Source organism: Hyposmocoma kahamanoa, unplaced genomic scaffold (assembly GCF_003589595.1).
Source record: "Hyposmocoma kahamanoa isolate Upper Pololo Valley unplaced genomic scaffold, ASM358959v1 93, whole genome shotgun sequence".
NCBI classification, from domain to species: Eukaryota; Metazoa; Arthropoda; class Insecta; order Lepidoptera; family Cosmopterigidae; genus Hyposmocoma; species Hyposmocoma kahamanoa.
In genome coordinates this window covers 20691471-20703026 of record NW_020654810.1, presented here as the reverse complement: position 1 = coordinate 20703026, position 11556 = coordinate 20691471, and the positions used below count along the sequence as shown (strand labels likewise).

The following is an 11556-nucleotide window of genomic DNA, read 5'->3' as shown; positions in this document are numbered from 1 at the left end:
GCTGTGGAGGCCCCAGAGGGTGCTCGCCCTGCGAATGTGCAGGGCGTACAGGACGGTGGCCTGCGCTGCCGCATGCGTCCTCGCCGGTACTCCGCCGTGGGACCTCGAAGCTGAGGTCCTGGCGGAGGTCCGCACCTACAGGCGGGGAATGAGGAACCGAGGCGAGGGACCTGCTACCCAAGAGGTGGAGCGGGAGCGCCGCCTCGCGGCGCAGCGCATGCGGGACCGGTGGAAAGAGGGCTTGGCGGATCCCCCCTATGGCGCTCGTACCATAGAGGCGATCCGCCCTGTCCTCGTAGAGTGGGTAAACCGGTCCCACGGGCCACTGTCGTACCACCTTATGCAGGTGCTGACCGGGCACGGCTGCTTCGGTCACTACCTGCACAAGGTGGCGAGGAGGTAACCGTCCCCGTCGTGCCACGAGTGCGGCGCTGCGGATGACACCGCGCAGCACACCCTAGAGGTGTGTAGCCGGTAGGATGAGCAGCGCCGCACTCTGTCGGGGACTGTAGGGCAGGACCTCTCGCTGCCGAGCGTGGTTGCCGCCATGCTCGATAGCGAGGAGTCCGCATCCGCTCCGGCGCAGACGTATGGGGAGAAGGCGAAGGCAGTTCGCTGCTCGCCTGATCCCCTAGTGAGACCAGCGGGCTCTGGACAGGGACTCCGGAGCACGGCCTCACTCGTCTGGGGGGCGGGTCGGAGGACAACCGACTCGCCCCTCCGTTGGCGCGGGAGCCTTGGCGTAGGCTAGGGCGGCCGGGCGGCGTCGTGGTGAATGTTCACTGATCCCACGGCGCCGACTCAACCGGGGGAAGGCAAGAGGGAAACCCGGGGGGGTTTTAGTGGGGTAGGCCCTCCAGTCTGGAGGGAGAGTCCCCACATATCCCCTGAGTCTCCCTGGGCTCAGGGGTATCCATAAAGATTTCCCCCCGTCAAAAAAAAAAAAATGGTAACCGTTCGGCCACGGAGGCAGTTAAACATATATGAGTGTAAATATATAATATCCAATTGATTGCAAAAACTAGATTACTCGGAAACTGAAAATCTTATTGCCGATCCATTTAATTATTTTTAAGCTAATGAACACACACACACTAACATACATACAGTCGCTCGCGCTTGCGCATCTACTCTTACTCTTACGTTCTACGTACTCTTTTTTTTACGCGGGGAAATCCACCATGGATACCTTCCATCTGGGGATACAGACGGAAGGTTATGTCAGACTCCTACTCACTAAAACCCCGCGGCACCCGTCTCAGCACCACATGCTGGGTCCTGGGGGCGCCGAAGCATTCTTCCAAGAACCAGCGGTGCCTACCAGTTTCCGGGCTCACCTCGCTAAGAAGGAAGGAGAGGAGCTATTTCTTCTTTCATAGCCTACTGAGAGGCGCGCATGGGTGCACGCGACGCCATCTCGAGCCACACGCAGACGACGAACGTTCCCCGATCCCCACGTTCATCGCCATGGCTTCTTACGGGGGAAGGTGGCGACCAAAGTCGCGTCTTCTTCTCCCTGTCCTCCGGCGACGGATGTCGACAGAGGCTGCAGCCTCTCTGTCTCTCTCTGCCGCCTCTTTCTGCAAAAGGACGGTTTCACAGAAAGTGAGGACCGCTTTCCAGGACCTCTCGCTGTCGACCATGGCGCGAACCACGGTCGGCAGAGAGAGATCCCTTCCAACAACTGCGCCAAGTGAACGGCGCTCCTCCTCCCAGGATCTACGTACACTCAACTTAACACACATTAACACGTATCTTTAGCATAATTGACAGTATTTACAATTTTTATTGCTTAACAGTATATTGAATTTTTCTTTTTAAATTATTAACTTTACTTAAGACTATTCCAAGAGGGTGAAGGCCTGGTGAGCTGTAATACAGGTTTAGTTGTCAAGGGATACAACATTAAAATTGTTAGTCTATTATAAAATAATGTATATTTATTTCCTTGTGTTGAGAACATAAACGGTTATTATTATTGTTGTAATTTTTTTTTATTACTGTTATATATGTGGGTACGCGCTTAGGCGAGGGCTGCGACCCACATGATTAAAAAAAAATAAATCAATGTGCACCCGACCACCGTGTTTGACACTAGCCCCGCATTTACCTTACTCCTTTCGCATATTTAACAGTGGCGACGAGCAAACTCGCGTATTTATCTAAAATAAAAATAAAAAATGTCTACCGGAGTGCCTTTTAGCGTGTTGTCGAACTTTGACCATCTCACATACAAGTGGAGCAGTTATAAACCCCGTCTAACATAATGGTACTTCATTTACGTCACTTGAATTTAATGAATTTTGTAAATTAAACGGTATAAAGGCCCATTTAGATGGAGACAGTTTCTCGTCTCGAAGATGCGATTATCGAAAGAATATAAAAAAACTTTCCTCGTCTAAACATTCGCGATTATCGACCGTCCACGTGAGCGATAATCTCCTCGACTTTCAATATTGAACGTCTCCGTGTAAACAGAACTCGAAAGCAAAAATCGTATTACGAGTTTCTGTGCCAGCCGTTTCTACCACGAGTGTAGTGCGCGAGGGTGTTTTGATTATCACTGCTTTTCTAAGACAAGAATTAATGGAACGAGAGCGAAAAAAAATTTCAAGTAACGGTGAGTGAGTGAGTGCCTCTGTGGTCGAATATAGCGTGGGCAATATAGTATTTAGGGTGCTCTCGTAACGAATATGGCACTCCTTTCTAAATCCAGGATGAAAAGTCGTGCCCGCACTTTTCAAATAATGGCAAGTTGGGTATCGTTTTTGAGGTATTTGGGGGTGCTCATTACGAACATAGCATTTATTTCTAAATCCAAGATGGCCGACACGACTTTTCAAGTAAATGTACTTTTCAATAAACACTCCTCACTAACTCCCCACTCACTCCCTACTCACTCACTCACTCACCCACTCAGGCACCACTCACTCACTCACTCACTCACCCACCCACTCACTCACTCGCCACTCACTCACTCACAACTCACTCACTCACTAACCACTCACACACTCACTCACTCACTCACTCACCACTCACTGACTCACTCACTCACCACTCACTCACTCACTCATCACTCACTCACTCACTCACTCACTCACGAACGCACGCACGCCCGCGCGCACGCACGCACGCTCTCACTCGCTCACTCAGACACTCACGCACTCACTCACGCACTCACTCGCCCTATAAATTTATCATAATTGTCAGTTTTTGTTTGTGTCAGTAGTTATAATAATAATAATAATAATAATATTTATTTCAGATTATCTCCATATTGTGTTAGTAACAATTGTAACCTTATGACTATGTTAGTTAATACAAATTTTAAATTACATTAAATTAATCCCTCCTTGCTGTCGCGTGAAGAGCCTCCCATGCCTGTACAAATGGGCCGTCGACTCTGTCCGCAACAATTTCCAGGAGGCCGTTGGAGCTGCCGCGCACGCGCCGCAGCAACGACACAACGCGCTTACGCATAATGGCGTGAAACCCATCCGTTTGCGTCTCCGCGAACATTCCTGACGCACTACAATGGCGCGGCAGCCCCAACAACATCCTGAACGCGTTGTTGTATTGGACTCGCAGGGCGCTGTAAGCCTTTTGAGTGTAGTGGATCCATAGGCTGCACGTGTAAAATGATTGACAGTATGCCCTGAAGAGCGTAATTTTTACATTATTGGTACAGTTTGCGAACCTACGGATCAACATATTACTTCTGACTGCCAGCGCCCTACGCTCCCGCTCCAAGTCCACGTTATCCTTAAGAGTTGCAGTGACCCAGTGCCCCAGGTACTTAAACTCAGTAACGCGCTTCAGAGGCGTGCCATTAAGTCGAACAGGCGGAACTTGAGCAGCCAATACTGCACCCTTTGCCTCAAAAATCAGCAACTCGCTTTTTGAAGTATTGTACCTGAGGCCATGCATCTCCGCATACTGCTCACATACAGCCAGTAACTTCCTAAGGGCGCTGATTGACGGGCTCAGCAGCACCATATCATCTGCGTAACTTATGTTATTCACAAAAGTCCCATCCACGGAGCAGCCTACCATAGTGCTGCTGAGCTCCTCAATCAGCCGATTAACATACAAGCTGAAGAGCCTGGGTGACGTCAGCCCCCCCTGTCTCACCCCACACCCCAACCTGTATGGATCGGATAGCGTGTCTGCCCACCTCACAACATTTGTCTGGTGACCATACCAGAACCTGAACAACTCCACCAGCTCACCAGGCAGTGTTGTGTCTTCGTACAGCTTCTGCCATAGTTTACCATAGGACACCAAATCAAAGGCCTTCGACAAGTCCAGGAAACATGCGAATACAGGTGTTTTCCTGTCTGTATAGTATCGAACAGTGTGCTTAAGACAAAGAACTGCTGTCTCCGTGGAGAGTCCGGGTCTAAAACCAAATTGCGCGTCATTGAGTTTTATATGACTATCTAGTTCTTCGTCGAGCACACTGTCCAACACCTTTGCTACAATTGTTGCCAATGAAATGGGCCTATAGTTCCCCATGTCAGATGCATCCCCTGTTCGGTTCTTTATGATCGGTACTACCACGGTTTTCATCATATCTTCAGGTAGATATGTATGACCGACACAGAAGGTGAAGAGCATGGCTAGTACTCTGGGTAAATGTACTCCAGCATGTTGCAGATGTTCAATACTAAGGTAGTCGTGTCCAGGTGACTTACCGCGCGTCATGCCCCTCACCAATCGCGCCACTTTCTTAGCTGTGATAATCACAGGGGGAGCCGTAGCCGCTCGTCTTACAGGAAGTGGTTCCTCACACGCTGCTAATGGAGACTCAACTTGGAAGTGTTGTTTAAAAAGCTGGGCAATCTGGTCTGTCTCGCTAACACCATCCACGCTCACAGGGAGGCCCGACCTGGGACTCAACTTGTTGGTCTGTTTCCAGAATTTACTAAAATTTTTATTCGAATGATGTGTTGCTAAAATGTCCATTTTAATTTTTTCAGCATTTGTTTGACACCATTTTAATTTTTGTTTGAATATTTTTCTTGTTTCTGACATGACATTAAACACAGGCCCACTGTTAGGCTTTCCACACGCGACCCAGTTTTGAAACCCAAGTCGAGCCTCCACGTGAGCTTGTCGTACATATTTGTTCCACCCTATAACGTGACGCTTCCGTTTCAAATTCACATTATTACTATAACTAAAAATCGCAGCTCCTCTTAATATGTCAATAATATTAGCGTAAAACTTGTCAATAACTAACCTATGTTGCACATTATCACAGTGTTTGTCACTACAATTTCTAAATTCAATCGGAAAGTCAATAGCTCTAAAATAATCATTACAATACTGTGTATACAATGTCATTTGTTCTGGGTTTCGCTCCCCCCAAATAATTTTATTACATTTCTTATTATTTGACACATTTTTAGTCCTAATCATATTTAAATCGCATTCTATCTCCAGCGGCTGATGATCAGACCAATAAACATCGTAATGTATTTTAGCATTCTGTACCGATTTGCACGCTGCCTCAGACACTACACAATGGTCCAACCAGCTTCTCGTGCCATTAATGTCACTAACGTACGTATACGAAGCTGACCCTGCTCCTAATATTTCCAGATCAGCACACTGCCACTTTTGCTCCGCACAAAAGTCTAGGAGTTCCCTACCAAATCTCCTATCAGGGTGAGCATTAAAGTCGCCTAGGATGAAAACGGAATCTATCTGACACTCTTCCACTATTGCCGCTAACTCACCCAGACACTCGGTAAACTCCATAAGATTATCAGCAGAGTCAGTTGGCATGTACACGGAAAACACTAATAGCGACCGGTCCGATAACACTATCTTTATGGCAGCTATGCGCACACTTTTACATTGCACTACTGACACTGATGTAAACAAACTCTTACGCCAGAGCACCCCGACACCACCGAACGGTCTCCCGCGCAGAATCCCAGCTCCTGTATCGACTGCTGATTTCCCAGTAAACCCGAATTCAGGGTCAATGCTACTTAAATACGGTATATCTTCTTGTAGCAGCCATAGTTCTTGCAAGCAAATGATATCCGCCGTGCGACATAAGGTTCTAACACAATCGACCGAGCGCGTAACCGACCTACAATTAAAACTAAACAGTTTTATATTTTTATGTTTTAAGTTAGTGTTTTGATCCATTAAGACATGTTTTTCTTGTCAATAATCTTTTCACTACCATTATTTTGGTCATACTTATTCCTATTAAAGTAAACAAATCGTCGGACCTTTACTCCTTCCGGCCATAGACTGTCATCGAGGAATGCGGATACTTTTGTGTGTGGTACAAAGATTTTATACGCGTCATATCGTTTTCGTTTTAGCATATTTATCTTCTTGATATCCACCAACACTCCGGTTTTCTCCTCGATGTATTCAATTATATTTTCACAGCTTGTCTGTTTGTTTACTTGGTGAACAAACAAAGGAATTTTTATATCAGCAGCACGGAATTTTTCATTCAGTTTTACCACCGCTTTTCCCTCAAAATCTGCCAGTCTATTTTTTCTCTGTTTCCTTTCTTTATGGGTCGGTACTTTTTCCCACGTTCCCTCAGACTCGTTCTTGTTTACTTTGTGGACCGCCTCATTCACAATACTCGCATAAGTCTGTACTTTAGGCCGCACGCTAACATCGGAATTCGATTGTCGTTGTTCCGTCTCATGCGGCGCCGGCACAAATACGCTGCGTGTTGATGCTGTCTCTTTCTCTGTGCCCTCGTACAGTTGTTTACCTGACAGCGCGCTGTTCTCGCACTCATCAGCTGTTACGTTGTTGCCATTCGGTGTGCTGCAACTACCATCTATTTCTTTCTCCTTAAAGGGGGGTAGGCCAATCGGGCCACTGTCTAAATAAAAACTATCTTTCATGCCACCTCCTCGCTTTCGGTTTATATTTAAATCGAAGTTGTTAATGAGAGATGCTTGCTTTAGGTTAACGACCTCGTTTTTCACCTCAATCAGCTGTTTTTCGGTGACGTAAGTTTCTTTTATGATACTTAACTCATTTTTAAGTACCAAGATATCTTTTAGCAGTCTTGTGCAATCGACGTGGTCGAAAGTTAATGGCGGCAAACGATGTAAATCCTTTGCCACAAAAATTGGCAATTCTTCAGGCTCGCTATTCCTAAAAATCGCGATCATGTCATTTATATTACGCTCAGATTTGCCCGCATTTTTGCGCCGTACACTTTTTTGTTGGGTCGTGAGCGATTCAAATAATAACGTCTTCGCAGAGTCAATCTCTTTGGTTGAAAATGCCGATGTACACACTTTCACCAAACTATCCGCGGTCATTACATTCTGTTTATTCTGGATAAACGCTAAAACTTCACAAATAACAATATTGCATGATTTGCATTTAATCACATTAGAGGTCGTTGCCCCCTCCATTAGCCACAATAACACGTCCGAACGTATACGAGAGTACGCGATGACTGATGACTGTTATAAAATTAAAAAAAAAAGATAAATCAAAATTATATTTCTATACAGTGCAATGAACTTAATATTATCAGCAGTTTCAAATTTGAATGGTTTTTGCATCATTTTGATATATATCCATAGTCATACCGCAGTAATCACTGAACTCGAATGGCAATTCTCGCACTCAAAACGGTTCGAACCGATTTGTACGATAATCGTATGAACTTGAAAAAATGTCATACGAGATCGTGTTTAGACAAGTCGAAAACTCGTAAGCAAGAATCTCCTTACTACATATTTCTCCGTGTAAACAGTCGAGGAGGCGATTAAGTTGCTTGCGAATCTCGTATGACATAATCGTAGGCGAGATTTTAGTTCTTGCCTGAATGTAAACATTATGATACGATAATCTTATGGCGATTATTGCTTACGATAATCGCCTACGAGTTTTCGTCTCGAAGCGTGCGAGAAACTCTCCCCATCTAAATGGGCCTTTAATCATATGTTATCGTCCGCGTACCTACCGTCGAGTAACGGACAAGCCGAAAGCGTTATTAAGATTGTAAGAAAAGGATTAAAAACTATAATTTTAAACGAGAGAGACACGGGACACGAGACACGGGAGAGGATGGAAACGCGGAAAGCACAGAAAGTGGTTATACACCAACTACCCCTACGACAGCGCCTGTACCACGATGAGGCGAGCTGACGCCGAACTATTCATCATCTACAGAGGAAGGGAGTGATTATGACCATACACAAAGTAATAAGATCCAAGTGCTGGTTCTACACGGGGTGAACGGTCGCTCTTTAACTTTAAGAACCTTGTCTAAATTGTATTATTAATTAGTTAGTAATTCTTAGCTACAAGGGAAAGGGAATGTTATATATGTGGGTATTCGCTTAGGCGAGGGCTGCGACCCACATGATTTAAAAAAAAAATCAGTGTGCATTCGGCTACCGTGTTTGACACTAGCCCCGCATTTACCTTAATCCTTTCGCATATTTAACAATTATAGTAACTCCATACAAAGTAGCAACTTCTATATGTGCATACTCGCCGCGCGCCGTGTAGGTAGGTAAGGACGAATGCACACATTTGTATCATCTCGCGATGCATAGCGTGGGCATTTATTACTTAACGCGGTTGCATAACGTGGTCGTCACACGCGCCTTCAATTCCTACGATCCGGCTGGATTCGAACCAACGTCTTTCAGCAAACCGTGGCAGACGCTATGCCACCTTAGCCATGGAACGAACCAGCGGATCTCACGAATTTTTCTATGTGCTTGTTGCAGATCTTTGTCTTTGGTTTTTAAGGACTTTTTTGCCGTAGCGCGTATCTGTGAGAAATCTATTTCTTCAATCAGCCAGGTGAGTGAATAAATACCTTTACAGCTACCAGCAGCTGACTATAGTTATCGCTTTAATAACCTATCTAGTGTCTAGTGGACTAATTTCAGATTTCACAAAAATGCGGTGGTTTGAATTATATAATTCGAACATCTTCACTACATAACATTTACCCATAAATATAATTTAACGAACGGCTTCCATGCCGGACTGCCACGCAGAGGTCCCAGGTTCGATTCCCGGGCCGGGAGAAATATTTGTATGGCCTATATTTACTTCTCTCGTGAGCTTGGGTGTAATTTGTGGTTGTCTATGTGTGTCCATGGCACCCGCGACACAGGGTTTCCCTAGTGCGGGACTATGTTGAGAATGTGTGTTATTTATTTATTATTTATAATATAAAGTCATTTAACGTTTGCTGGTTCAAAGAATGAGTTTGTAACGTTACAAGCTCATGAATGAATTAAAGTGCTCATTGGAACCATTTATTACCATCACAGTGCGATGCTACAACGTAACTTTTCAATTTAAATTCACGCAAACAAGTTTTCTTATCGCATTCTTCGAAAGCATTTTCCAGAAGGTACAATTCCAATAATATTCCATGGCACAATTGCCTGGGTACGAGAAACATTTTAAATATGTATATGTAAAGTTTTAAACCACACGTATTATTTTGTCCAGTTAGACAAAACAAGCTGGCGAAATTACAAGCACATGGGACATGTCATCTTATGTCTCAGGGTGACGGGCGCAGTGGCAATGCTCCTCAGGTCTTTGTGATTTAAAGCTGCAACTATTATGGACAGGCGTGTCGCTTACTACCAGACGCGCGGCTTGTTCGTCCCATCTCTTGGTGTGATATAAAAAAGAGTTATACCAGGAGACGAGCAGCTACGAGGTAAAGCCAGTGATCAAAAACCAATCGCTTCTAAAAATCAATTCGAAATACTACAATCAATAGAAAAAAATGTCATAACGTGGATATAACTGTAAAGCATGAAATAGTATGTATGTAGAGTACTGACAGATAAGACCAACACGAGCAAATGCTTGTGAATATTAATTGTGAACAAGGTTAGCTAAAACAACAGCTTCTTTTGTAGTAAAACGTTAGAACGTAAACCCAAATGACGTGTATTGTATACTGTAAGCAATTTCATAAATGACGGAATATGTTACTTGTACTCCTTATCAAGATAACTATAGCGATAAAAATATACCTTGGTTGAAACAGTCGAATAAGACGGCATTGTCACGCGGGTGTCGGTACAGTATAAGTAGAACATAAAATTGCGCATCCAAAATGTTGTCTAAAATATTTGCCACGGTTAAATATACTATGGTGACAGTGAATTTATTATTTGTGGTAAGTTACATTTTAGCTGGTGAACTTTAAACAAGTGTATTGCGAATGCAAGTGCAAAAAAATAATATTGTGTCCACTTTGCAGATCACGGGTATAATAATTATATCAGTTGGTAGCTCTGTTCAATCGGCGTACAATGAGTACCATCCCTTCCTAACCCAGAGATTCTTCTCGCTACCAGCCTTTTGCATTGCAACTGGCGTCATCATCTTTCTTATAGCGGCAATTGGATTCTATGGAGCCTTTATGGAGAACTACATGGTGAACATGGCCGTGAGTATTTTTATTTTATAACACAGTACGTAACTAGTGTTAAAATGTATGCAGTTTATGAAATAGGTAGTTGTGATGTGTTTGTTGAAGGTAGGAAACGCAATTGAAAGATATTAAAGATAAGAAAGTAACACTGGGCTCTACAATCCTGAAGTCAATACGCATGATAAATATATTACAATATATTGATTATAATACAATATAGATAATGTATGTCCTTGGTATAAATATCATTTTCATGTGATGAAAAGTGCTTTTTACTGAAAGTACTTTCCCATTTAAGCATAAAAAGTGATCGACAAATTCTTTCGTAGAATCTCTAAAGTTCTCTCTTGAAAAGTTGTTATTTTGCAGATGTGGTCCTACTAATAAGAGGGTTTGAATTATTGTTTGAGTACAGTTGTATGTAGTTAATTCTGTAACGGTTTGGAGCTGGATGTCCGGAATTAGACTACAGTTTGTGAACCTCGTTTTAGAACCGGGCCGTGCCCCATTTATCGACGTAGTAGACGAAATGTCAGATGTAAATAATTTGTGAGCTAAGTTGGCTAAGCCTAACAATACGTGTTTTTGGATAGTTAATGTAAACAATCATTTAACGCTTTATACGTTTATTCTACTAACTAGTCATATTGTAACACTAAACAATTTACTCATTTATTTTGTATTTAAGTATAATTTGGTTACACTTTAAAAGATATCATTATCAAATAGTCGTGGAATGTATCGTCATTCTTCAGTGGGTTCAAGAACGGAATCGCGCTACCGCGCGGCATAACGGTTGACTACAAATGGTGCGGCAAAAATCGCCACCGCCGCGGGCACGCAAGAGTTGCGGCGTGACAGCATCCCATGTGGCGAGATCAATGGAAATTGTACATTAGTATACAATTAAGGCAGCGCCGCCGCCGCGGTGCGAATTGAAAGTGTGTAAACAAATGCAGGGGCGACTACAAAAACGTCGCCGCCGCTGCGCCTTGTGTTATCAGCCTTAATACTACTAAAGAATGAAAATACCTACCTTCCACGAGTTTTTCATAATGATATCTTTTAAAGTCTAAGCAAATTATACGTAAGTACAAAACAACTGCCGCTGTTGTTAAGACGCCATGAGT

At 43.9% G+C, this 11556-nt stretch overlaps 1 protein-coding gene across 1 annotated transcript in view; it reads left to right on the top strand.

The window, feature by feature from the left end:
* Nucleotides 1–10044: 10044 nt before the first annotated feature.
* LOC113237112 (CD63 antigen-like) overlaps nucleotides 10045–11556 on the top strand; it is a 5303-nt gene continuing 3791 nt past the window's right edge. The window contains exons 1-2 of the mRNA XM_026473392.1: nucleotides 10045–10168; nucleotides 10253–10441. Coding sequence (XP_026329177.1) covers nucleotides 10106–10168; nucleotides 10253–10441 — 252 coding nt within the window. The 5' untranslated portion in view covers nucleotides 10045–10105. The remainder of the gene's footprint in view (nucleotides 10169–10252; nucleotides 10442–11556) is intronic.